Source organism: Centroberyx gerrardi, chromosome 6 (assembly GCF_048128805.1).
Source record: "Centroberyx gerrardi isolate f3 chromosome 6, fCenGer3.hap1.cur.20231027, whole genome shotgun sequence".
In the NCBI taxonomy this organism is placed as follows: Eukaryota; Metazoa; Chordata; class Actinopteri; order Beryciformes; family Berycidae; genus Centroberyx; species Centroberyx gerrardi.
Genome location: NC_136002.1, coordinates 7,523,951 through 7,551,573, shown reverse-complemented (window position 1 = coordinate 7,551,573; position 27,623 = coordinate 7,523,951). Strand labels below are relative to the sequence as shown.

Below are 27,623 nucleotides of genomic sequence, written 5' to 3'. Positions count from 1 at the left end.
CCTTGTTCATTAAGTGTCAAATCTGCTGTAGTAGCAAAATGTTAAGCCTGACACTTCCTGTAAGGATTACTCAGTCTCAACATTATGTTAATTTCTACTGCACCTCACGTCAGGTTTCTCTGATGGATATCAATAGTTTTTAGAGGAGGTTGGATTTTGCTTCAAAGCAATCTGATAAAGTGTGGTATATTTTTATGGCTCAATGATTGACTCAATACTGAAGTCCTGAGTGAGCGAAGGACCCCCAACCTAGACACAGCTTGGAGTATCCCCACTTTATTCAAGGACTGTTGTGCAACATGAAGCACTGCAGCAAGAAAGTGACAGTTTTACCTGTTTTACTCACTACATAATCTGACATCATGTCAGTTTTTAAGATGAACCAGATCACATGCAAAAGCAAGCTGAGGAGCAGATTACTAAAACACTTAAGATGCACAAATCTCAAATCCAAAGCTGAAACAATTATGGTGCAGATAATAAAATAAGATCCAAATAATAAAAAGCCACGTTTTACTTTGTCATTCCATATCAGCCTTCAGCTATATTAGTAGCTACCATGATTAATCTCATTTTCTTTGAATATAACCAAAAACGAACAAAAGAAAAACAGATTAGCGTGGTGTGTGTGTGTGTGTGTGTGTGTTGCATTACAATAATCGTGATCGTGATTGTGTGTGTGTGTGTGTGTGTGTGTGTGTGTTTTTCTCTTAGTATGTCCTCAATATTTGCAAACATACATTTTTTTTCAAACTTATAATCAATAATAAATCAACCACACAAGCAACTTAGTTCTGTCAGGGATTGTTTCTTGTTGTCATGTCTCTTTGTTATGTGTTTTAATCCACTTTAATTAGTTAATAAGGGTTAATACATTTTTACTTCTGCCTGGCTGTTACTCAAAATAAAATTTCCTCATAATTGGCTTACCTGTTCAAATAAAATAATTATCATATGATTTATTATAATTCTGCTAATAAGAGAGAAAATTTAGACAAAAAAGCATTTGAGGAGCATTATTAGACTCAGGGTGATTGTTCTGTAATTATTAGGCAACATATAAACTTTTATTATCAGCAGATTATTATATAATTTCCCAATCATGTTTATCACAAACTACAAATCACAGTTTTGGTGATAAATAGTTGAGAGTTAAAAAAAATGAACCAGCTTGCAAATATGAAAGTTTTGACCTTTGGCCCTACGAGAGAAAGTGTACAGGCCTATGTCTGCATGAGAAAGTGTAGTATGTGTGTGTGTGTGTGTGTGTGTGTGTGTGTGTGTAAATGTTTAGGACAGTCCTTATCGTCCAGACAGATTTCACAGTTATCAGACAATTCAGAACACATTGTAATGACAGGTCAGGAATGTGTGTACGCGTCTCAAGGATGGACCAAAAAGCCTGTGTGAACTCTGATGTAAACACATCTTTACATATGAGGATATGGTTTCACATTAGTCTCCGTAAGGAAAAAGAATGTGCTTTACTTTGAAATGAACTGAAGGCTGACTAATTGATCTTCAATTGTAGGCACAGGTTGTCGGGGTCTCTGGTAGCATAGTGCCACCTGGTGGTCAATCTAATTTGACCTTAAAGCGCATACTGGTTTATGAAATACTCAAAATACTAAAAAAATTAACTAAAAATATTATTATTTCATTGGATTGTAAGTGAGTAGCCTTAACACTAAAGAACTACAAGACTAGTGAGTTTGGCCAATATAGGACCACATTCAAAAATCATAAATCACTTCTTAAAGCTTATTTTTTTTATAGACATACCGTATTCAAATGTATGTGATACCTTTAATGATATCATTTTTGATACCTTTAATGATATCATTTTTACTGTTATGTTGCTTTTGTTCCATATTCTTATCTTTTTATGTTGTGGTGCCTCTTTCTTTTTAATTTTTAAATTTAACAATGTTTGCTTTTATTTTATTGTTAAAGCACTTTGTAACCTTTGTTTTTAAAAAGTGCTACAAAGATACAGAAAAAATATAAAGTATTATTATTATTATTATTATTATTATAAACATTATTATCATTATTATTATTATTAGGCTATTATTATTATTATTATTATTATTATTATTATTATTATTTTTATATCATAAGCTAAATCCACACTGGAAACCTTAGGCTTTTGTTTCTTGATCTATGTTTTGTCTGCTCGACTGTTGCAAAAATGGCCTATGATAGCAATGGGAACGTAAAATAAACAAATAAAATGTTGAGGCTACATACTCACGCGTAAACACTACATATCCCATCATTCCTGTTCAACTGTAAGGTTATAGTTCAGGTCAATTCTATGACGTATTAACAAACATGGCGGCGCTGGGTGCTGCAAGGTGCTTACTTCGAAGCTACTCTCGGGTGAAAAATGTTGAGAGGAACAAACACATGTTTATCAGATGTAGCAGGAGGACGCTTTGCAGTGGAACACAAGACAGCAGTAAGTTTTATGTCATAAAATTGAATTGCAAGATGAATCTTTTCTAAACTCTAGCGCTGACCTTGTAGCATGTGTGTCGTTAGCCTCCATACGTGCCGTTTTAACTCGTATAGAGAATAACGTTAGTGTACGCCAAACTCAATTAAAATAAATTGGCTGTTAATGTTGCCTTGCTTATTGGCAAACGCGCGTAACCTTCAGTGTATTTGGCTTAAAAATGACTTAGAAATGTATAAAGCATCAGTCTTTTTTCAGTAAAATACCACCTACCACGGTGTATTTTAGTGGAAGAAGATGATTACTACCACAGGTAAACCAAATTTAAAGTTGAGATTTTGTTAAAATGAGTGCTGCCATTAAAATAAGTGCTGCTTCGTACATTGGATAGCTAACTGTCGTTGTTAAATGCCAGTCTAGTCAGTACTAGCTAGCTAGTACGCAAACAGTGCGTTTCATTTAGTCAGTCAGAAACGTGGATATAATTTCTAAAGACATTGCCAGCTACCTCACAGGGTGACATTCTCGCTCAGGCAAGTCAATTTGCAGTTTGTTATCCATCGTTACATAGCGTGTTACATGGCTTTTTGGTCTGTACAGTAACTCGTAACCCTCTGCCTCAGCTCCCTCAGACAGCAATGCCAAGCCCCAGTTCACGGACACAGCGGTGCAGGACATCCTGACTAGGATAACAGGCCTGGACCTGCAGAAGGTTTTCCGACCCATCAAACAGGAGTTGAAGCCGCCCAGATACAAACTCCTGACTGATGAACAACTAGAGGAGGTACTCAAACTCAAACTGATATCACTGATGGTGTGATGATAGGCTGATGCTGATAGTGTGACAGTATCAGCCCCTTCATCCAAACCTCTGTCACTCCTAAGCGGTCGGTGTGTGTTTCCAGGCGACCCAGCAGGCCACAGAGCAGGCTAAGAAGCTGCTGCAGATGCCCCCTGTCCTGCCGGAGAGGAAGCCCATCAGCGATGTCCTGTCTGTGGATAAAATCCTGGAGGGCATGGACACGGCCAAATACGTCTTCACCGACATCACCTTCAACATCCCACACAGGGTAGGGATGGGATGTTTGTGTTTTGTGTGTGTATAAGGGGGGAGTTGGATGGGTTATTTGTAGATGTGTATCCAGCTCAATAAGCAAATCAGTGCATGTTTTTTACATCAGTAACATATAAAGTCAGTGTGTGTTAAAAGGAGAATATACTGCAGGGAATATATCTCTACTGTTTTTTACTGTCAGCAGGGTTTCTGTAGCTCCTGCAAAGTCTTTAAATGTCTAAAATCATATTGTCCAAACTCAAGGACTTAAAAGGTTTTAAATGCAGTTTAAAAGATGCATTTTTTTCATGCATAATTCAATTGAGAAACTGGTCTTTCTCTGGTTAGCAGAGCCTAAACTCTCTATTTGTATTTTGTTAAGTGACTCAGGATGTCTACATTGTCCAAATCCAGCCCTTACCCAAATATATGCTGTGTTTTCCCCTCAGGAAAGGTTCATTGTTGTACGGGAGCCCAATGGCACCCTGAGAAAGGCTAGCTGGGAGGAGAGAGACCGGCTTGTCCAGGTCTACTTCCCCAAGGAGGGACGCAAACTCACAGCACCTCACGTCTTCAAGGAGGAGAACCTCAAGGTATGGGATGGCAAAATGTGGGAGGCTGAATTTTTTTGATAATATGAGTCTTCTCATCTCGCCGCCTCCAAATTCAGTTTTGGAGGAGGCAGGAGGAGGCTGAAACTAGGAATTAAGGAAACAACTTTGTGCATCAACCAGTAGGTCCATGCCTATGAAAAACTAGTTCTAATCATGAGAATATGAAAGAAGTATAGTTTTATTGTGACAGACAGTGGTGGACATTTAAATCAATGACAACACTCCTTCCAACTCTATTTCTTTCCATTTCTATCTCTCTTTTTCTCCCATGTATCCCTCCATCAGTTGCTGTTTTCCCAGGACCGCCATGAGGATGTGTTGGACCTGTGTTTGGTCCAGTTTGAGCCAGACTCCTCAGAATACATCAGGGTAAGACAGCATTGAACATCCTGTCATCTTGAGCAGGACACCAACTGCACTGAAATCTGTACATGTAGTCAGTTGTTCAAAAAACAGCTAACTTGCCCTTTGATCCTGAATTGCCTCAGTTAATTCTCTTCCCATATTTTCTTTGAGTAAGGTGTAGAATGTGTCCAGTAGTAGAAGAGTGCAAGTTTTTACATTGGCAGTATATGAATTTGATGGGGGATTGCCAGCGTAACTGCGCTCTTAATATTGCAGTCTTTACTCATTCAGAGAGATAACCACATCAGGGTCTTTACATGTGAACCAGACAAGTCAATATACACTCTGTAGTAAATGTATCTCCATCCTCTATCCCTTGTGTGTAGGTGCATGCAGCCACCTATGAGGACTTGGACAAGCACAGCAAGTATGAGCTGCTGCGCTCCACCAGACACTTTGGAGGCATGGCCTGGTACCTGGTCAACACACGCAGGGTGGACAGCCTCATAGTGGACATGCTGAAGAGAGATCTGTGAGTTTGTGTGTTTGTTAAATTAATGCAGGTGTGTGAGAATGCTTTGATGCTACTGTAAATGATAATCAGGCTGGAATATCTGGCCCCCCGTTGACCCATTCACCCATGTTTTTAAGACCTCTGACTTACCTAAGCCCTCTTTGTGTGTGTGTGTGTGTGTTCCCAGGCTCCAGGATGCAGTGAGCCTGGTGTCTCTGTTCCACATGGTCCACCCCCACAGCGAGTCAGCCCAGGAGGCTACCAGCCAGCAGGCCACTGGCACCGACCTGCTCAAGGTGAGAACAACGTCAACCCTGGCTGGAAATGTCTGCTGTTTTTACTTATTTTCCCTAGATGCTTGCCCGTTCTACGTTTCTATCCAGATCTATCCAACCCACACGTATTAGAGGAAGAAGGGGGGGGGGGGCACAATGTAGCTTTTGAGAGGTCAAGTCAAGACCATCTCATCTGAGGTTTCCTGTGTGAGAGGTTGGGGTAGTTCTCCGGCGTGGGAACGGCGGGGCCAGGCCCAGGACACATCAGTTCCGATTAGGCCTCACGGCTCGACCCTTGGCCTCTGAGAAATGGGGAGGGACATTGGGAATGACAGCCATTTAATGTGGAAGGTTAGTGGCGGGAGACGCCGGTGCGCATGTCCGTCTGCCGGAGTCACTGTAGCGCCGGGCCTCTCGTTTAGTCACGGCTGATACTCAAGTCACTGACACAGATGTTCAGCGTGTCTGAGCAAGGAGAAACCTGACAGCCTGACCAATTTCCTTTGCATTAACTCAGTGCGTTTACATGCCTGAAAGGTTTTTGGATGTGATTTTTGTTTATTTCTGTAATGACTATTGTCCTACCCCCAACTTAATGTCAATAACTTAATTTTTTTTGTGCATTTTATTTGTCTTGATGGTGAAGCACTTCCTACTCCTCCTGTGTTTTAGAAAGGTGCACTACAAATAAAGTTAATGTCATGATTATTATAGGTTTATACTCCTAGAACCTTGTCAGATGAATTGTGTCCACAGTTCCAGTCTCTAAATAATTAAGATGATCTGTTTCCCCTTCCACATTGTGCTGACCTTTGACCCTTGTCCCTGCAGATCTATGCCCAGAAGGAGTCCCAGAGGTCGGGCTACATTGAGTTGGCCCTGCAGGCCTACGAACAGACGGCTGCCGAGAGCTCCGCTGCCTGACTGGCCCACTCTTACATAGAAACATGCCACCTTCCCTCAATGAGGAACTGTAACCACATTGAGATCTGCCCGCCCATATGTAAAGTATGACAATGTTCTGTTGTGTAACTGCTTGGGTCCAGATCCACTGCTTCATGTCTGACAGAAAGCTGTACAGTGCACAGCCACATTAAAATGCACAAAAGTCGTCATTTTATGTGAGGGAAGGCATTATAGGAGATTCTGCCTAGCTGTCTGATCTGTTCGTCTATATACATGTATTTAAATGAAAGCTCTAAGTCAAGCCCGACTTGTCAAGATAGCTGATTACTGTACATAACAAAATAAAAGATGTCTTTGTACATGAGTCTCTTGGTTTTTGACTAAAATAACTCAAGGCCCGGCTGACACTGTAGACTTTATTGAGATAGGATTATTCCATTCACTTTTCCAGTCCAGACATACCAACTGTGTTTCAAAAAATACTTCTAAAACAGAATAAGGCACCTGTGTTTGCATCTGTACCATCAACATAGATTTCATATCAAACAGTATGATGCACTAAAGGCAGCAGTATGTGAGGATATTGTAGTTGATGTCTCTCTCCTGGTTTCTTTGAGGACGCAGGAGGAGAGCGTTGCATTTCGAAAATTCTTTTATCATCCTTTGAGAAGTAAACATGTACAGACTATTGGGAGTCGAGCACTAAAGACTAATCTCTATTTGTCCAAGTTTGTTCTACGCTTTGGAATACCTACGACTTGGCAAAAATGGCACTTGGAATAGATATGGCTCTGTCCCATGTAAACATTGAAAATACAGCTCTGGCTAGCTAGAAAAACAGTATTGTAGTGTGATGATGAAGTGTATTTCTATCTCCTACTGAGAGGATAGGGTACTCAAACACTACATAACTAGTCACTGCCAGCATATGGTCCAATTAAAAAAAAAATGAATATTCAAATTGGAAGAATTCCTCAATGGCTTTGATAACACCCTGATCAACAGCAGTGTTGTTTGAGGTATGAGGAAGAAGAGGTATGAAGTAAGAATTACTGTTGAAAATGACTGTCCAAGGTGGTATACACAGTCAGCTGCTAGAGTTTACAGCACTTACAACTGAAAAAACAAATACCTGTCCTTTCACTGTAAATAGATGACACTGAAATTACATCTCACTGTTTGAGTGTTTTGCTTTTGTTGAGATGTGAAAATACTGTCGATTAATAACAGACTGTGCCATGACCGCTGCAGTAAAATAATCTTTTTTAAGTAGCAAACAAGTGTAGTGTAAACAAGGTCAAAATTTTAAGATGCAAAATCTTGCCTGACTGCAATGTGCCCCCTATTTCCCAACACAAACACTCACAATCTAAAGCACATTTCTTTACATCCCTTTCGACCTACCCTTCACCACTTCCACTATACAAAAGGCACAAAAATAAAACACTTGGGGCCAGTTTCCCAGACAGGGTCTGAATTAAACCTGGAGTAGGCCTTCATTCAGAATAGTTAATCAAGGTTAAAAAAGGAGCAAATGACAAATAGCTTTAATCTGAAGATAAACCCGCCTCCTCAGAGGTTTAATTTAACCCTTCATTTAGTCCTGGAGTAGCATTAATCTTTGTTCTAAAAATCAGACCATTAAATATAAATTAAGCTAAATTTAGGACTATTTCAATCCATGACCCAGAAAGCAAATTATTGTTAATCAAGTTTAATGGGGCATTTTAAGCCGCGGCCACACTGATCCATCAGAAAACGGACAGAATTACTAACGGATAGATTTCTGTCCGTTGGCCTGTTTTGGAACATCAACGCTATTTTTTAAAAAACGCCTCTGATCTGCGGTGACGAATCCGTCTGTCCAGAAAAAGTTCAACTGGGTTGAACTTTCTGTCCGTCAAAACGGACGGAAATCTGACGGAGACGGACGCATCATCAACGCTGCCCGGACAACGGACAGCTCTCATTGAAAATGAATTGAAATGAACGGAGACGGACAGACACAAAGGATCAGTGTGGCCGCGGCCTTAGTCTGGGACTAAGATTAATCCCTGTCTGGGAAATCGTCCCTTTGTGTTCTTTGGTCACTTTGTGAAAACTCTGGCTGATGAAAGATGTCTCTTCCTAATCGTTCAAGAAATCATCATCCAAGCTGACATCTGTGGTGTCGATATCATCCAGGTCAAAGTTGTCCAAATCCAAGTCATCCAAGCCCTAGGAAAGAGGAAAACATTTGTGTGTGGAAATCAAGAAATCAAAAGTTTGTGGTTATATACATTAATTCATTTTAGTACATATAAAATAGAAGATTCAATATTAGGCTTTACCTCGTCATTCATCTCTACCTCCAGGTCCACAGCTGGTTCCTCGGCTGCTGCAGCGTCTGCCTCCTCCGCTCCCTTCCCCTCTGAGGGAGCTGCTGCTGCTGCTGGGGCTAAAACCTCTGGCTCCGGCTCTGGAGGAACCACCTCAGTGGCAACAAGGCTTGGCTCTGCTGGGAGCGCTGTGGCCTGATCCCCTTGGACTGGAACTTGGGCTGGGACCGGCTCCATTACTGGCATTGTATCTGGGACTGGGTCTAGGGCTGGAGCAGTGGCCAACTCCGGGAAAGTTTGGACAGGGACTGGGACAGACACATGCACCTCTGAGCCGACTGTGTCTTCTAAAGAGATGAGCTCCTCTACGGCTACAGATGGTGGTACTGACTCTGAAACAAGTAGCTCAGTAACAGGAGCGTTGCCTGTTGCGGCTGCCTCTGTTGCTACGGCTTCTGTAGCAACGATATCTGTTCCCAGAGCTTCATAAACAAGCGTTTCCCCTGTTGCTGTGGCTTCTGTAGCAACGATATCTGTTCCCAGAGCTTCATAAACAAGCGTTTCCCCCGTTGCTGTGACTTCTGTAGCAACGGTATCTGTTGCTAATGCTTCATTAACAGGCATTTCCTCTGTTGCTATGGCCTCTGATGCCATTAAATCGGCATCAAATACGAGTGTGTTGGTAACTGGGACATCCTCTGTTGCTATGGTTTCTGTTGCTACTGCCTCAGTTGGTGCTCCGTTTGTTGCTATGGTTTCTGATGTTGTCTCCGTAACGGGTGATACTGTTTCGGGAACACAGGCTGCTGTTGCTATAGCTTCAACACCAGTTGCTAGAGACATTTCCTGAACACCCATCTCAAGTGATGATATGACATCTTCCACAGTGGTTTGTACCACCTCTGGCACCTCGGGGGGAGCCGTTGTAATGGTCTCTTCCAAAAGGTCTTCCTCTACAGTGACTGGAGCCTCCTCTAACTTAGCGGTGGCGACCTCCACTACGGCTGCCACCTCTGGTTCAAATGCAGCCTCCTCAAAAGAAACCAATTCTGCAGGTTTTGTCTCAGCGTGCTCTTCCGATACTGCGACAGGTGGTAGCGATGCTGCCGTTGCGATGGATTCTTCCTCTGTTGCAGTGACAGGATCAATAGGCTCCGGCTCTACTGGAATGGGTTCTTCCACTACTGCTGCTTGTGTAGGTGCAGCCTCTTCCACTACTGCTGCTTGTGTAGGTGCAGCCTCTTCCACTACTGCTGCTTGTGTAGGTGCAGCCTCTTCCACTACTGCTGCTTGTGTAGGTGCAGCCTCTTCCACTACTGCTGCTTGTGTAGGTGCAGCCTCTACCACTGCTGCTGCCATGGGGGTTTCATCCATGCTCTCTACCACTTCCTGCATAGAGAACAGGTAGAATGAACATTATATTTAAAGTGATGTGAAGTAGCTTTTATCCATCTACAATCAAGGTAGAAACATACTATATTCATCTAAAATGACGTAAAATAGCTATCTACACCGTATACCATTTTTAGACAAATCTGTTCTCCATCTTTTTCAATCTCCAGTATCTGAATCAGCCAATACATTCCCAACCGTGGGTCACAGGGTCAGTTTGAGAAGCTAGATCATGATTATATCCACTTATGTAGAGATGTGAGATTCCGGTCTTTACCTCTGGCTCAGTGGACGCTCCTTTTGGCACATAGCCTGCAGATTCCTCCAGAACATTACGGTCCTCATTCGGCTGAGGAATAGAGCAACAGTCAAACATGATCTCAAACTGGCATTTGATAATGCTTAAAGTATGAACTGTTGATTCAGATGATTCTACAATTCAACAATTGAGTGGAAAATCATACATTTTAAATGTTCTAACAATGAGTCTGAACAAAAATGTAGTTCTGTGCACATTTGAGTTTAAAGTCTTTGCTAGAGCATGTAAAGTTTTCCAATCTAGTTGACTGTGTCTTCTCCACTGACCATGATCAGTGTGTATTCTGCAGCCGGTCTGACCCTGACATGAGTCTCCTTCAGGTACTGCTCAGCCAGCACGGCCTGCTGGAGGCCAGGGAACAGGTTGCTGTACTGGGTGGGGTCGGCCAGAGCATCTGCTGCCTTCTGGTTCACCTTGGACAGGCTCTCCTTCCACAGATTCACCACCCTGGAGGGAGGGGGAGGGGGACGGAGCACAGCTCACTGGTGATGCACATGCAAATATGCGTACACACACAGAGACACGGCCCTGCAGAGTCTTTGCATCGTCGAAAAGTCACATTTTCAGGAATAGAGAAGAAAAGTGCCTCATTTTTTGACGTCATTTGATCAAAAGGAGCATTGTCGTTACATGGGAGACAGTAACAGCCGTCAACTACAGGCAAAACTGGACATCTGCAGGACACAGACGGTATATTACACTGAGTATTAAACCATGCAAACAGACAGACAATAAACCTGGACAGGCTGCTCAGGCACAGGCTGTTGTCCACACACTCACGCATCTACGGACAACTGTACCTTGACACATGGCTGGGCAGATATGTTCTAGCCAGGAACGCAGCCTCTGGCAGCCGGTTTGTTTTGATGAGGAGATCCAGACATTTGTCCAATCTGGGCAAAAAAAAAAAAAAAAGTTGTGACATTGAAATTCATTGAAATTTGGATTGAACTGTAACTCCCCCCCCCTCCTCTTTCTTCCTCCACTCTGTTGTCAGACACTCACTTCCCCTGCAGGAAATAGGTGAGGAAGGCCACGTTGGTCTTGCCGTCCCGCTCGGCCCCCTCGGCCAGTTTGCCCACCATGGTGGCGTTGCCTGAGGCGGTGGCCAGCAGCAATAACCCTCCATAATCCTGGGCTTGGTGCAGACACTCCTGGGCCAGGCTAAACTGGCTCTTTGCAGTAGCGAGCTCTGCCAGCTGCTTCCATTTCTGCTCCGACTGGAGGGCCCGCATGCCAAGGTAGCAAAGAGAGAGCAGAGAGGATTATCACAGAGGGAAACGCATGAATCTGAAGAATAATACACTACCAAGCAGTTACCAAGTGAGGGATAATGCTCGCGTCAGGGTCTTGATTCACCCTGTTGGGGCTTATTTTGCAATAAAGACTGGTTCACTATGCATTATCCTGCTTATTACACAGCTACTTATTACAGACATTAATCATTTCACATGAAATTTTTTTGGGATTTAAAATGATTTTATTACAAGCTTAAGTAATATACAAGCTCCAAAAAACTAACTCAGCAGGACTGTGTGCAGAAGTAAGGTCTTTTTGGCACAAGGTGGCGCCAGTTATTTTCATAAGAAATCAACTAAATGGACTGGACTTGATTATATGTGGGGGCTACTGAGTGGAACAGTGGACCTCAGACACTGTTCACTGGCCAATCAGAGTTGTGTATTCAACTAAGCCATTAAATAATACACAATAAATGTTTGCATGTATTCAAATCTCTAGATGTTTTGCACAGCACAATGAGTTGTGAGATTTTGATATGCAATTTGGAATAAGCTTAACAGTAAAAGTTAGTGGCACATTCATCCCCTAGTATTCATATATGCATATATCCATTGTGTGTGTGTGTGTGTGTACATGCGTGTCCTGACCTCGGCCTCCAAGGCCAGCTGGTAAGCTATCTTCAGCTCTCCCAGCTGTAGAGCCAGTTCAAACCTGTGCTCTGGGTCTGTGGACACAGCCAGGGCCTGCTGTCTGAAGCCCTACACAACACAGGGAAATAGACACACAGGCTTACACAATTACACAGCAGCAGAATCACTTGTCACGTACATATTTCATAATAATTCAGAAGAGCAGGAGTTGGGGTAAGGCCCTAAAGTTTAGAGCAGGATTGTGGAACGAACTACCCAAAGAACTCAGCCTAGGTAAATCATCTATTAAATCTTCGCTTAAGACCAATTTTTAGATGGGCCTTTATGTAATGATTTATCTTTTGCGTCCTTGGATTTATTTCTATTCCATATGTTACGCTATTTCTTCTTTTTACGTCAAGCACTTATAGAGTATAAACTCTGTTTTTAAATAAGTGCTATATGAATAAGGCTTATTATTGTGAAAATCTGGGTGGAGAAAGGGAAAGAGTAGTGAGTTCCTTAGTACCTTTGAGCAAGGCACTTAACCCCCAGTTGCTTCAGCGGCTGTCAGTGGCCAACAGTAGAAGAAGAAGAAGAAGAAGAAGAAGAAAGTAGAGAGCAGCTTCCTGGTGTGAACATGTGTAACTGTATGAATGTGAAACCGTGCAGTACTGGAAGAGAATGCATGAGAAGCAAAACCATTCTCCGGGTAAATACATTTTAAAAGAATGCATGAGAATTGTGCCCAGAGGGTGCAACTCCATCTGGCTGCCTGCTGCTCCGTAACGCAGACAAAAAGGCTCTGACCCTCCGAACCACTCATACAAAATCACGCATTTGTCCGAACCCTGCATTTATAGTCTGTGCATGCGGATAGCAAAGCACAGAGACGGACAAGGACGTGCGTACGGTACCTGTTTCTCCAGGAAGTTGGCCACCCTGGTCCTCTGCTCCTTGGGGATTGTGGGTAGGACCTTGTCGGCCATACCGAAGTCCCTCCTCATGACAGCCGTCTGGTACTCCAGCACCGAGACCAGCAGGGAGTAGCTGACGATGTTCAGCTCCTTGTCTCCCAGATAGAGGCGGTTGTCCTTAGGGATGTAGCCCAGCAGGTACATGGTCCTACACCAGACAGAAACTAATGATTTTTAAGGTATTTCTTTAAGAATATTAGTATTTCTGCTTAGGATAGGAGAGAAGGAGATGACATGTGACATGAAGCAGATTTAAAGCCACAAAGCCTTGTACACATGACGTATCACATCCAGGTTCAGTCTGATGAATGACAGCTTTTTTTTTAGATTATTTTTAGGCATTTTAGTCTTTATTAGATGGCTGTTTTGGGACAGAAATGTGCTTTGAGCGAGCGACTGGCATTGCAACACATTTCATTCTGAATCCACAAAAGCAAATGACGATTTTGCATGGTGATCTGTTACCTTTCTGTAGGATCTCTGCTCTAATTAACTAGCTTACTCAGCTCTACTGTGAAAATGTGACTTTATTATTTGTCAATTTCAAGCCACTGTAAACTGTGCCACAGATCTGATGATGTTGTTGCAATTCCTTGGTCGCCGATAGAGGTCAATAAAAGACATGGATTACTTCATGCCTAGATTAGATTACTTAATTTTATCACTACAAATGAATCAAATCCTGAAGTATGGATGCTGCAATGAATTCATCCTCTTTGTCCGGTGACTGTATACATGACTCATCACATACATTTTCCCAGCATGCCAGGTACACGCGTGCACATGCAGCGTACCTGTCCAGGTGAGCGACGGTGACGATCTCTCCTCCAACATAGTAGTTGAGTCTGTTGACGGAGTTGGTGTAGATGAAGCAGTCTCCCACCCACACGCCTGTCTTCACCACCTCCTGGATCTCTGCGAGCACCTGGAGAGCAGGAGCACAGGGTCACACGGAGATCAAGACATGTAAATGATAGTCCAGTGGTAGAGAGGGAAAATTATGAACATCTCAGTAAACGTAAAAAAAAAAAAAAAAACATTTGGCCAATTTGCCCAGCTTGACAAAAGTGAATATTCAGTTCATGCTATCAGGACCGCTGACATCATACGTCTACAGAGTATCTGCAAGTTTCAGAAAGCCAAGTGTAAGACTTTTTAAGATCTTGTAATTGAATTGGATTTAAGATGAATTTAACGACCAAAATGAAGAAACAAAAAGCTGCCAAAAACAGATTATTTGTGATTGAACATAGCTAATGAAAGTTCTAAAGCTGTAATTGAGCAGTATATGAATAAAGGGCACCAGGGAGTTAACTGTTTAGGGACATGATGTCCAACTGTGTTACTAATGCAGGTGTGATGAAAACCAAACATATTGTATTAACCCTGTATTCATCTAACAGTGGACATGCATGTGGATCAAACATACTGTGATAAACTGTAAGTGCAAATATATAGTAATACAGCATACGAAAATAAAACCAACACTACTGCTGGTCCCATCTTCACATTTTGGTGAAACTACACAATTTAAGACATTTGCCTTATTTCATTTGCGTCACGTTCCAACTCTAGTCAGTACCACTGTCTAATTTGCATCAAAATGAAAGTTATGTAAAAAGAAACCTGACATTACATGGTGAAAACAATGAGACATCAAATAACTGTCTGTAAGGCATTTGAAAACTTTTTAAGGCCTAGGGGATACCCTGCTCTAAAAAATAAATCATTTAAATTGTTGACAATTCAATTTTCAATCATGTGTTTTTAGAGTTGTACATTCTGCACAGTTCAATCACTGTATTGCACAGTCGGATCGGAGATACACTCAAGTGGGTTTCAGACCTCAAAGGCGTCTTCTATCCCATCTTCAGCCATCTCCTCCTTGGACTCCTGGGCTGCTGCCACTCTCTCTGCCAGGTAGCGCAGCACAAAGAAGCACTCGTCTGTGGCGATGCACACCAGCTCCCCAGAGTCAGACCAGAAGATCTAAAGACGGGAAGACAAGAAATTGTAAGAGGGACAAGGCGATAGACAGTCTGTGTACTGACTCTACTGTAAAATTGCCAAGTAATACAAGTATAATGCTGTGTAGCTAAGCAGGAAAAAATAAATCCTCATGTTGCTTTCTCCCCCCAAAGTGTGCCATAATTTGACCCTGCTCCACTCTATTTCACTCAGCATTAGCTAATTCATTCCTTTATCCTTTTCTAAGACTAATTCTATTAAGTGAGATTGTCATTCGGCTCCAGTAAGTGGAATTGGCCATAAGACTCTGACTCACGTGTTTAGGTTGGATCTCGATGCGGCGGACCAGTTCAGCGCTGTCCCAGTCGTAGAAGGCCAGACCACTGGATGACCTCACTCCCAGCAAGAAGCCGCCATAGATCGCTATGGGACAGCAGAATACTTAGTGATTCACACACACACATATAAGTCAGTCAGATCAAATGACAGAATAGGAAATGAACCTCACCTTCGGCCCCAAAGTCAGGTTTAAAAGCCTTCTTCTCTTTGAAGTTCTTGAAGATTTTGACCATACTGTTGCCTTCCCTGATGGCATAGCTGGAAATGCGACGTACAGTACGGTCAGGTTAAATACAGCTGAGCGGACCGGAGAGCGGGTGAACCTTGGCACATGTATGGTACAGTTATGACAGGACTCACTCTGAGGAGTCGTGCGCCCAGACGAACTCCTGGGCGGAGCCGAAGCTCTTGTTCCTCAGGGCCATGGCGGTGTAGATGATGTACTCCCCGTCTCCACACACCACTACGAACCTGGATACAAGAGAGGTAGTGCAGTGGAAAGAATCGCAAACATCACTGACACTTTTACAAGCATCTTGGGTGATCTGATTGTACTTGGACATAATAAGATCCAGGTGTAATCTGAATCTCGGTATTAATAAGTGTTGATTTTTTAGTGACAGTTATTTGGAGTTGACAGGTGTTGATTGGAGAGTTGTTTGTTCACACATAGAGCTGATACGGCTCTGTGGCAGTGTGTGTGTGTGTGTGTGTGTGTGTGTGTGTTCAAAGCCTGCATGCGGAACTTTACAAGAATTGATTTCATGTATTCTTAGGAGCTTGCACACTGCTGCAGAAAAAAAAAATTTGTTTGTTAAATTCCACAATGTTTTGAACTGTTGTCAATCCTCTGGTAACTTTACAACTGAACGTTCATATTTTCATTCCAAAATATTCACATCGTATTTGGCGTGCAACGGCTTTAACTCTGATGGCTGTGGACTTATATACACACTTGCATAGTGTTGATTTTTACACTTTTTACACCATGTACTTCTCAAATAATATGTCATCGTTGGCTTATATTGTATCTTTCATCACCAAATTGTAGTTGTATTTGCATCCACCCACAGCCCGGTCTCTCACCTCCCGTTGGGGTTGTGCTGGATGGTCTGGGGGTAGATCTCACAGCTGCCCATGTCCTTGATGCCCAGTAGCAGCCTTTCCCCATCCCTGATCTCCGCCTCTCCCATGGCCTTCAGGTTGGCCTGCTGCACCTCGGAGTGGCGAGCCCACATGATCTTCCCGCTGGAGTCCATGGACATGGCCGGCTCCTCGCGGCCCAGCTGGGACAGAGAGGGAAGAGAACAGAGGATAAGGAGACAGGAGGGTGAGGTGGAAGATAAGGATAAAGAGGAGAAAAGAGTAGGGAGAGATGCAAAGATAGGGGAGAAAATGGAGAAAAGGAGGGGAAGCATTTTAATCTCACAGGTCGACAAAGAATCTTGACTGTTCATCTTAAGAACTGCTATCTACTGCACAGTAAACTCTAAGTTACAGTGTATTATATGACTATAATATTTTTGTATTTGACAAGTTTATGAAGAAGACTGACAGACGGAGCTTCTTACTCCAGTAAGAAGAGCGCAATCACTCCCCGTCTTCCATTATAGATGAAAACTCATCTTTTCAAGAAGTACCTCACATCACACTCTCCCTGCTGAATGACACCCCGTCTCTATTCACTCTAACTACCCTCTAAAATAAAATAAAATCCCTTCCATCTCTCTCCTCAGCTCTTATTTTATTTATTTTCCTAGCACTTCACTCTTATATGATTGTTTTATGGTTACAGGAATGCTGTCAGAGCACCAAGGCCTTGACCTTTGCCCTCCTTAGTTTTGGTTATTTGTAATTTTTTTGTGATCAAGGAATTGAAGCTTATTCTTCTGTTCACTAGTGTTACTCTACAGTTGCTCATTCTAAGTCGCACTGGATAAGAGTGTCAAATGTAGAGACTCTGGCAGATAGCACTAAATCCATAACAACATTGCAGTTTACCTTGATGATGATGCTGCCTTCATCGTAGCCCAGAGCCACGCTGTTGGAGCCACGCTGGCCACACACACACCACGCCCGCTCCATGCCGTAGTTGAGTGTGTTTTCTAGCCGGTAGGTGTTGGAGTGCCAGACGCGCACAGTGCCTGAGGAAACAACAGCAGGGTCAAATTGCAGAGAGATACATCGGTTTGAGATTTGTTGGGTATATCGTTTTAAATATTGCATTAAAAATACACGACCCACCGTCCTCGGAGCCCGTGAGGATGATTGGCAGCTCGGGGTGGAAGCTGACGCAGGTCACATTCTGGGTGTGACCCTCCAAGGTCTGAACACAAGTTTTGTTCTGGGAGATAAAGAATGGAGCAAAGTCAGATAACTTACACCCATCACATAAGGTAACTGGAATCACTAAAATAGCCCTGTACATAAGTGGGGGACTACAATATATTCATATACAGTACCTCCATCTATCCTATACATGTATGCTTTACCAATATGTAACAGTATCTATCTAGAAAAGAATAATATGCATATGCTATCTACTATGCTTGTTATGCAAAATGTTTCCTTCCAGATATTCTCCATTTGAAAAAAAGCACCTACTCCTACAAAATGATAGTCACTATAATACAGATTATGGGATTTCTGAAGAAAAATAGGTAAATGAAATCCATGGTTGAGAAAATGATAGCACTTTTACAGATTTGATCGTCTATATTTTAGAAATATTGAACCTTAGGTATTATCAAAATGGATAAATAGCACTGTAGAAATTAACTCCTGTCTGTATATGCATTTCAGAGATGCATACTACTACTACTATTGCTTTTACTACTACTGCTACTACTACTACTGCTGCTACTACCAAACTGGCATACTGCTACAGCATATTGAGCAACAATGACTACATGAATCAAAGAGTGTAGTCCTGGATACCTGATAGTCCCAGATCTTGACCAGGCGGTCATCAGCCCCTGATATGAGGTAGGGCTTGTCTCCCCCGCTGTAGTAGTCAATACAGTTGACTCCCTTCTCATGGCCCTCCAGAGTGAAGTTAGGAGTATTGGAGCCCAGCTGCCACACCTACAACAGTAGAAACACGCTGAAATACTGTGTGTGTGGGAGTGAGTAACTGAGAAAGTCTATGTATGAATGTATGTATGTGTGTGTCTGTTTGTAAATTAGATATTGTGTGAATTAACTGTGTGTGTGTGTGTGTGTGCGTGTACCTTGATGGTCCTGTCCAGGGAGGCGCTGGCGAACTGGTTGTTGTCTTTGGGGTTGATGACGATCTGCATGACGTAGTGAGTGTGTCCCTCAAACACCTGGGTGCACGCCCACTTCCTGTCCCAGTCCCACAGCTTGATCAGCATGTCGTCTAAACACAGACACACACACACGTACATGATGATGAGTGTGTACTCTTTTGCTTTTTCTGGTTACACATGGGGAGGCTCAAGGAAATCAAGGTAAAAACAAACTTATTTCATTAATCTGACGTATGTCCTCCGGTGTTTATGTGTGTGTGTGTGTGTGTGTGTGTGTAGTTGATTCCTACCGCTGCTGGTGAGGATGTAGGGCTGTGTGGGGTGGACAGCGATGCAGCGGATGTAGTCAGAGTGAGCCTCAAATATGTGAGCTCTCTCCAGAGTGTTGTAATTGAACACACGGATCTGCATGTCATCCTGGGGAGGGAGGGAGGGAGAGATCGATAAAATACATGTGACCTTTATACATATGATGTGATAGTACAAGATGGCACATTACTTGACCATGGTGACTGAGAAAATCTGAGAAAATCAGAGGAGTAACTATGACGAAATAAGAGAAGCCTATCCTAAATTCAAAATAATATGGAGTAATTTGGAAAACCTTTCCCTAAATAAAAATGTAGTGTATTCTAGGAGAACATTTTTACAGGAGGGACATTAACAATGGAAAAAGTATGCATATCATAGGTCCTTCGATAAATTTGTCTATTGATTTACTGATCAATTAGTATGATATTGAACCGCTTGTTATAATTGTCACACTGTCATGGTCGCTATCTGAATTGAATTGAGAAGAGATGAATATTTACTGATCGTATGCTCGCTAAAGCTCGATTTAAACTATTTCCTTTCCATTCTCCCTCCTCTTTCCTGAGTTCTTGCCTATTAACAGACTGCAAAAGAAGCAAAAAGATAACTGACATCGAGTTGTACCTCTGAAACACAGATACTGCTCCTATGGAGTCATGTTACTCACCGCTCCAGCGATGAGCCAGTGCTTCCTGGCGACAAACTTGGCCACTCTGACAGGCAGATCACACACCTCAAAGGTTTTCACCATGGACTACAGCACAGACACAGCATCCAAACAAGGTTAGCATCATATGGACTGCAGTTCCAATCAGATAAGCAAAAGGCATGGATGACAGATGGATGGATGGAATGATGAGGTGGCTAAGTGAGTGTGTGAGTGAGTGAATGAATGAATGAATGAATGAATGAATGAATGAATGAGGTGAGGGAATGATCAAGGGAGTGACTAAGAGAGTGAATGAATAAGTGAGTGAGTGGGCGAATAAGTGACCAAACAAGTGAGTGGGTGAATGGATGAACACATGACTGAGTGATAGTGACCTGGCTCTCATGGTTCCACACCACCACGCTGCCGCTGTAGAGGCTGGCCACCATCCACGGCTCAGTGGGGTGCAGATCCACACTCTTCACCCGGTCGGACCGGGCCGTCAGCCTCCGCTTGATGTCCAACCGCAGAGGCTGTGAGAGAGGAGAGAGAGAGAGAGAGAGAGAGAGAGAGAGAGAGAGAGAGAGAGAGAAAGAGAGAGAGAAGCAATGATGACCCAGAAAGTGACTTATCACCTCTCCATCAGTCTACTCCTCCCATATCGACTGCTGTTGTTCTCAGTAGGGAATCTGTAAAAATATCTCTCTATAATCACATTCTATGGTTCTTAATGAGAGGAAAGCGACACTAAAGTACCGTCCAAAGAGGACACATTTGCACTGTGTATTTACAAATATTCTATTCTATTCTATTTGGCATCTTACATTTTTTTAATTTTACAAGTTAGGAATTCAGCTCACACTCATCCAGAGCGACTTACATCTTGTGTGATATTTATTCAGCAGAGCTTATTCTGCTCTATTCCTGCAGGCTCTGGAGAGAGTTATGATGGGGGCGTGTCTGTTTATACTCCTCATTCCACATTTTATATGCATGCCTGCTCCAATAGTTGTCCTGAGAGTGATTAGTTCCTTGTTGTCTCTCATGTCAAGTGAATAGGCTAGACTTTTCATTCATTTTTTTTAAAAAATATGATCATACTATTTCATACTTTTTTTTTATTTTATATATGATCGACGAGCGTGTCTGACAACTTTTCCTACATATTTAAAAATGCCCATTGGCGTTCTGTGCTACTTTCACTTTTTTGAACATCAAAACTTTGCAATTTTAGGTTTCAATGTAACAACTTGATTGTACTGTTGCAGCATATGGTAGCTTAGCATACGTGTTTAATGGATTTTTGTATTTCTAATGTTAAACAAAGTTGAAGGATAATAGTTTCTGCCAAATGATGCATTCCACAAAATCTAGAGAAAAACTACTAGAAAATATGAGTTTACACATGGATTTCTTTGCCATACTAAGTTGTTTGTTTGTTCCACCTACCATGTTTCCACGTTAGCGCGTGCTGTGTGATGAAATGCCCGACCTCCCTGCTGCCCTCGTCGGGCTTCTCCTGTGGATCTCAGCGGAGGCACTTTAGGCACCAGTGTCAAGTTAACCAGAATAAAAAACAGTACTTCCGGTCTGAATTTTCAAAATAAACCACTTTGACTAACATTTACTTTTTTTGAGTAATACGCAGTGTAAATAAAATAAAATAATACTAGTAATAAAAGATAATAATGAATAAGATAAAACTAAAAATATAAATTGGCTACACGGACGTCGATTGGGCATGGCAGGGTATGACACGTGCCATAGCCCACATTAGCCAGTGAATCTAAAATGTATCTTGTAGCCTTTATATTTATAAGGGCGAGCAAAGATCAAGGAAAAATTACAAGAAATTTGTTTAGAGACTATATACAAAAAAAAATTGAGAACTCAGGGCCAATTCCTCTAAAATGTGATAATTTGGTGACCAACACTGTCTAATAATTTATCACATTGACCAAATCATAACATGTTGTCAGTCCTTCCATCTAATATTTTATCACACTAACCAAATAACAGTTGTCAGTTATCAGCCAGAAATTTAGTCAATATTCAAGGAGGTTTGGAACTTTTGGTGGCAAATCTTTCCCAAAGCTTACAAATTGTATGCTCTTATTTTGAAGGCAAAATTAGGTACTTCTGGTTTTATTCTGTGTCTTTCTCTTTAGCTTGACGCGGCTTCTTTTGGCGACGTGGATCCTGCGGGGCTTCCTGTGGGAGCAGCTCACCAGATCCGGTAGAGAAGTAGGACATGCTGTACCTGTTCTGTGCCACACTGCTAAAAAATGTCCATCTTAACAGCCCATTTAGTCTGGTTAGTTTTCAAAATTCATGTAAAGCAACTGAAAACAAAACTATTTCACTTAAACCGAGTGAAAAAAAATTGCCCACGGGGTTAGATAATCTCAGTTGTTTCAAAAGCAAATCGACTTGTTGGTTTCCTTTCTTGCTAGGCTACTAGTGGAGTGCTGCCTTATTTTGCCCTGTTTCAAGACACTGACACTTGTTTCTGGAAAATTCCTGAGACGAGTGAAACCACATTGGAAACAAGTTGGACTATCTCACTCCACTGGCAGACTGTTCCGCTTGTTTTCCGAGAAAATACGAATTTCTGGCTGAATATTTGACTAGAAATAACACGTTAAGATGGAAATTTTTTTGCAGTGCATTCCCAAGCTCACTATGTACTCACGACTGAGTGTAAATATTCGAAGATGTTCACACAAAATTTCCATCGACCATCCAACATGCTACTAAAAGAGAATAGACAACACACTGGAAGAAATCAATTTCGCATATTTCAGAATATCTTCTGTGCTTTATTTCAAAATGCACTAAAATTGGCACAACATAGGCTATATTTGTACATGTAGCTGACTGTTTTTTTTGTTTTTTTAAACATATTTATCAACACAAATATGTGAAATGTATTTTTTTTGGGGTGTATGAGTATTCAGAAAGTGCTTGTAGGCAAACATACAGTAGCCTATACTGTACGGTAAAATAACTGGTAGCAAATGTATGGCTGCAGACAGTTGTCTGAATTGTTTAAAATGCAGTCTTTTAAAAGCCTTGAAAGTCACTCTTGTCATTCATAGTAAACACAGATACGCTGACATGGGAAAACATCCTGCAGGCCATTCAGAGTCCATACTAAGTTATCACTTGGCTGTGTGATGAAAGGTTTGCCACATAGGCCTGTTCACCTGTAGATCACAATCATTTGAATCTGACCTTGTGAGCAAGATAATGTAAGTCTACACAACTCTGATAAAACACCCAGGATGTTGCAATCAGTTAATATAGAACTTTAAGTCACTTTTCAGTTGATCTGTCAGTATTATCTAATGGATCTGGTACATTACCCCACAGCCCTGCTGAGTTTGTTCTCATCACTGAGTCAACACTGGTGTTAAATCAATTTATTACAGGTTTTTACAATTACATTATAAATAGACGGCAACGTGCAACACATAAAAGACAGTACTGTGCAGTTCAAAATTGTTCTCATCTTATTGTTTCTTCTTAAACACTTGGTGGCAGACTTTGTCTACAACTGTGATTTCCTGAAAGTAAGAAAGAAAGAAAGAAAAAAAACAGGTCTTTAGACTGCAAGTCTAACATGAAACAACCAACTTTTTTCCCAAGTTACATAATCAGGGCGCACTTCATAATCTCTTATATTTTAATTCCTTATTGCCTCTTTATTGTTATCGTCTATAGATATGGAACAAATCATTCTGGTCGAATTAAGAGGGGATCAAAGAAGGATCCGTCAGGTAAGTAAAGAGAGAAAGGAGTTTCTAATTGTTCTTAATTGTTATTTAAAGGCAACAAAATGTGGGAAACTTTAGAAACCTGGGAACCTTTGGCCAACTATGATTGATAACATGGTCAGGTTGCTTTGTAGCTCTAATCATAACTGCCTGTAAATATAGATTTGCAGATAGTCATATAGATTTACAACTCTGTCTCGCATTGTTGCTGAGAGCGTTGCCTATCTACATTGCCCAAAATGTGTCCAGTGTGTCACCACCCTAACTCTCTCTCTCTCTCTCTCTCTCTCTCTCTCTCTCTCTTTCTCTCACCAGATGTAGCAGGTCTCCCTCGATCCAGTGTTTCCAGCCGCGATTTTCCTTCTCTCCCTTCTGGACACACACCAGCTTGTCCCCGTCCCAGGTAACCAGTGTCTGTTATATACACACACACGCACACGCGTACATAAAGAGTTACACTCAGTGAGTTGACAGATCCACATCAAGTACTGATTCATTCAATTCTGAACCAGTTATTCTGATTCTGAACTACAGTTATTCTGAACTATGGTGATTCTGCACATGGTCACCGTGACAGCATTCTCCTCATCCTCTTCACAGTAAACACAGTAAAAGAGGATCTGTAAAGTTGCCTATATCTTGTGATTCAGTTTTTTTTACGACCCGGAACCCACCTTGACCATCCGGTTGTCCAGGCCCTTGGTGTGCTCCTCGAACTCCTCTCCCACGGTGAAGTCCACCTCGTAGTTTCTGAAGGTGCTCAGGGTCTTGGTTTCAAACTTGTCTCCGTTCTGGACGATCACCTTGGTCTGGGTCAGGTGGACCGCTATCTTCCTGGTGGCAAAGTCGATGTCTACAAACACACACACACACACACACACACACACACAAAGAGGGGCAGGATGGAACGTCAGTCGATCGGTCCATATGGCGAAACTTTTCTGGAGTTTGCTTAATCCTTTTTTGGTGTGTGTTTGTCAGCCCCGCCCCCTTACTGTGCCGCTGGTTTACTCGCTTACTTCTGGAGTGAATCTTTGTAACTTTACATAATTTACATAGGCACACAAAACCACACACAGATACACCTACACACATACACATGACACCACAGGCCACATATTACGATTCCTCTCATACTGGCCTGTTGACAGTCTCATTTACCCTTTAAAAATGACCTTGCTCGCAGTCAGAATAGGCCTAAATGAGTTTCTCCGCCCCATTCAGCTGTGAGCCGCGCCAAAGAGAGCCACCCACCCCGACCATTTTGATATTCATATCCCATTTGCCCTAAAGTGAAAATTCAATTTCTTCCCATCGCTCTTACAGATGATGAGGCCCCCTTTATTTACCCATCCAAATGATATTTTTGACCCATTTCCATAAGGATGTCATTTTCCAATCCGCTCGATGGAAATGAGATGCCGCGGAGGAACGAGGCATTTCGGATGCAGGATTTTTTGGGATTTGTGTGGCTGAGTGTACCGGGGTTGTTTTATGAATTGCAGATAAAGTCGTGAATAATGAAAGGGTTTCTGGGGCCGGATCAATGACGTGCAGAGATGAGAGCGTGGCGTTCTGGGTTTTTTTTTTTTTTTTTTTTTGAAATGACGAGCTGGCCCGCTGCCTGATCCAGGGTCGGAATCTGTCTTCCTTCTCTGGGATTGGGAGGATAAAAATGCAGAAAGGAGTGAATCAATATTTATTTGGCGTGGTAACAGGCGGCAGCTGCTCACAGAGTGGAGGTTAACTTGGCCTGACAGCAGCTCAATAAAGAAATGAAGCAGTGCCACAGCATTCCTCATTTTCTCTCTCCCCCCCCCCCCTCTCTCTCTCTCTCTCTGACACACACACACTCCCTCTCACACACCCCTACTCTCTCTCCCTCTCCCACTCTCTCTGTCACACTCAACCACTTCTGTCACCCCATATTTTCTGCATATGCCTTCCTCCCTAGTTGATTGCATCCTTCACTGCAACCCTCTAATTGATCCCTCTGTTTAATGAGGGTTACATGGCATATTCTCTCTCTCTGTCTCTCTCTCTCTCTCTCTCTCTCACTCTCCCTCTCTCTCTGTCTCTTTCTCTCTCTCTCCCTCCTCTCTCTCTTCTCTCTCTCTCTCTCTCTCCCTCTCTCCCATGCCCTGCCATGATGTCTTCTTTCACCCACTTTTGGTTTTTCACGAGTCGAAGCTTATAAATCAGAGTAGGCAGTATGAGGGCAGCTTACCGAGGGCCTTCATGACATCCTCAAAGTTGTCGTTGCTCACCATCTCCCACCGTCCGTTGTAGTCTGCAGGCATCTTGGCTGGTGTGAAGCTCGAGGTGGGGCCTGGACAGAGAGTGTGCCTTCAGGGTTTGTTCGACTTTAACACACCGAGAGAGACAGTTGAAGGGCCCAACCCTTTATATGCACTGTGTGTGTGTGTGTGTCAGAATGGACCTAAGGACAGGGTTCGCCTGATAACTCACTCAGGAGGAGTGAGTGTGTGTGTGTGTGTGTGTGGGGGAGGGTGCGGGAAAGTTCATGTTTGGCTGTACAGTACGTATCTGTGTGTGTGCATGTGCTGCTTCTGTGTCTATGTATTGTGCGTGTGTGTGTGTGTGTGTGTGGGAAGCACTTAAGAGTCTGCTGCAGTCTTTCAGTCCCCATTTCCTCCCAACAAGCCAGCCTCAGCAATTACTCATTCTAATGCACTGGAATGGAGGGAAGATGGAGAGAAGCAGAGACAGAGACGAGTGCTGATTACCGCAGCCGTATAAAACAGGCATATAAACAAGGCTGCAGAGGGGTTCGTCTCTGAGCCTTTTTGAGCCCGCCGTGGCAACGGTCTGCTCACGTCACAGAACAAAGTTTGCTAGTTCAAGGGGGGAATTTTTGTTGACTCAAATGCAGCTCTGCGATGGTGTTTACTTGGCCGAAGTTTTGGTCTGATATCAATTTTCATCGCTGGGAATGAGCAAAAGCGAAGAGTGAGAGGGATGAGATTCACCCAGTTGGCACGTCAATTGACTTATCTTCTATCAGCGCTCACTCAGCGTTGATTACATAATGTGGTTACAGATTAACATCGCAGATATTTGTGCTTGGTGAGAGGATTTCATTGACCTCATACAGTACATCAATCCCACATTTCTTAACTTCAAGCGGTCTATCAGACAGTCAAGATAGGATATCTATATAATCAGCTGGAGATACTTTATCAGCAAGAGAGCATCTGCATGTGTGTGCATTTATTCATGCCCGTGTGTGCGTGTCTGTCTGTTAAATGTCTGATGAGGTGTTCAAATAATTCAGGACGTGCTCATCTGGAGCAGTTCTTCATTCATTCTATGCAGTATTAACCGCGCTTTGGCGGTGGGTTTGTGCAGTGTGTGTGTGTCCGTGAATGAACTACTTGGAAGGGGATGAGTTGGGTCAAGGATATGGTCTTATCGATCATGGTTCATTGTTTATGTTTAGGAAATGCGAAATGGATATTGCTTTGCCTGTCTCATTTCTCCTCTCTCTCTCCCTTCTTTATCTCAGACACACATGCTCAGCGTTCATTTTCTCTCAGCGGCAGCCAGAATCAATGAAGTTGGCTGGCTGGATCGCTTTCAGAAGGGAGCTGAAGTGCTTTCAAAGAGAAAATGGTCTGTGTTTGGTCATGGCATGATATGATTTTGCAACTGCAGATTTCATAAGCGCTGCGGTGCTCCATCCGACAGACCTTCTGATGGTGGGGGAGGGGGGGGGGGGGGGTCAAAGGTCAGTGTGTGCCACCCTTCATCAGAGAGCTGATAAGGTGCTTTGATCTAGGACAACGCCTTCACTTTCACCCATTAACGACCGGTGTTCTGAGATGCAGTATCTCACTCCGCTGCTGCACCTCATTTTTTTAATTTACACTTTCATTGACAGTGACAGGTGTCGCCTGTGATTAGCGCCATCCATGTTTTTTCCCAACCGCATGGATGATTATCAATTAAAGCACATAAGTGACTCATAGCGGCATCAAGTAAAGTAATGCAAAATTGAATCAATGCAACTCCATTCATTTGCTACATGCAAGATTTATATGAAGTTCAGTGCAACACAAAATGTCACAGTGTTGTAATGATAGTACATCAATGTGCATCAATGATGAAAATGTTTAAATTTGAAATGGTGAAAAAAAATCCATAAAGGTTTTCACATTTAATCTATAAAGACATAATATATGATGAATGCTACATCATTGGTAATTGCATTTTCAATTTGTATGTATAGTTGATACTCAATTGATAA

At 42.5% G+C, this 27,623-nt stretch overlaps 3 protein-coding genes across 3 annotated transcripts; 1 reads left to right on the top strand and 2 right to left on the bottom strand.

Annotated features, from left to right (window-relative positions):
* Nucleotides 1-2,330: 2,330 nt before the first annotated feature.
* mrps22 (mitochondrial ribosomal protein S22) lies at nucleotides 2,331-6,512 on the top strand. Its single transcript, XM_071897300.2, has 8 exons — nucleotides 2,331-2,461; nucleotides 3,082-3,242; nucleotides 3,364-3,528; nucleotides 3,962-4,105; nucleotides 4,412-4,495; nucleotides 4,858-5,003; nucleotides 5,173-5,281; nucleotides 6,092-6,512. Exons 1-8 carry the CDS (start codon nucleotides 2,335-2,337, stop codon nucleotides 6,182-6,184), a joined length of 1,029 nt encoding a protein of 342 aa, XP_071753401.1. The 5' UTR covers nucleotides 2,331-2,334; the 3' UTR covers nucleotides 6,185-6,512.
* A 56-nt stretch (nucleotides 6,513-6,568) lies between these two features.
* On the bottom strand, nucleotides 6,569-21,102 carry LOC139910045 (coatomer subunit beta'-like). The gene is made up of 23 exons (XM_071897242.2): nucleotides 21,030-21,102; nucleotides 19,976-20,113; nucleotides 19,599-19,685; nucleotides 18,910-19,036; nucleotides 18,581-18,729; nucleotides 18,288-18,434; nucleotides 17,595-17,694; nucleotides 17,352-17,494; nucleotides 16,437-16,636; nucleotides 15,711-15,821; nucleotides 15,520-15,608; nucleotides 15,328-15,434; nucleotides 14,889-15,032; nucleotides 13,838-13,968; nucleotides 12,984-13,191; nucleotides 12,085-12,195; nucleotides 11,201-11,415; nucleotides 10,996-11,088; nucleotides 10,462-10,642; nucleotides 10,154-10,225; nucleotides 8,497-9,873; nucleotides 7,343-8,383; nucleotides 6,569-7,303 (listed from the first exon to the last, which is right to left on the bottom strand). Exons 1-22 carry the CDS (start codon nucleotides 21,030-21,032, stop codon nucleotides 8,294-8,296), a joined length of 4,023 nt encoding a protein of 1,340 aa, XP_071753343.2. The 5' UTR covers nucleotides 21,033-21,102; the 3' UTR covers nucleotides 6,569-7,303; nucleotides 7,343-8,293.
* A 1,990-nt stretch (nucleotides 21,103-23,092) lies between these two features.
* On the bottom strand, nucleotides 23,093-25,656 carry LOC139910077 (retinol-binding protein 2-like). The gene is made up of 4 exons (XM_071897278.2): nucleotides 25,584-25,656; nucleotides 24,031-24,209; nucleotides 23,669-23,770; nucleotides 23,093-23,146 (listed from the first exon to the last, which is right to left on the bottom strand). Exons 1-4 carry the CDS (start codon nucleotides 25,654-25,656, stop codon nucleotides 23,093-23,095), a joined length of 408 nt encoding a protein of 135 aa, XP_071753379.1.
* Nucleotides 25,657-27,623: the final 1,967 nt, after the last annotated feature.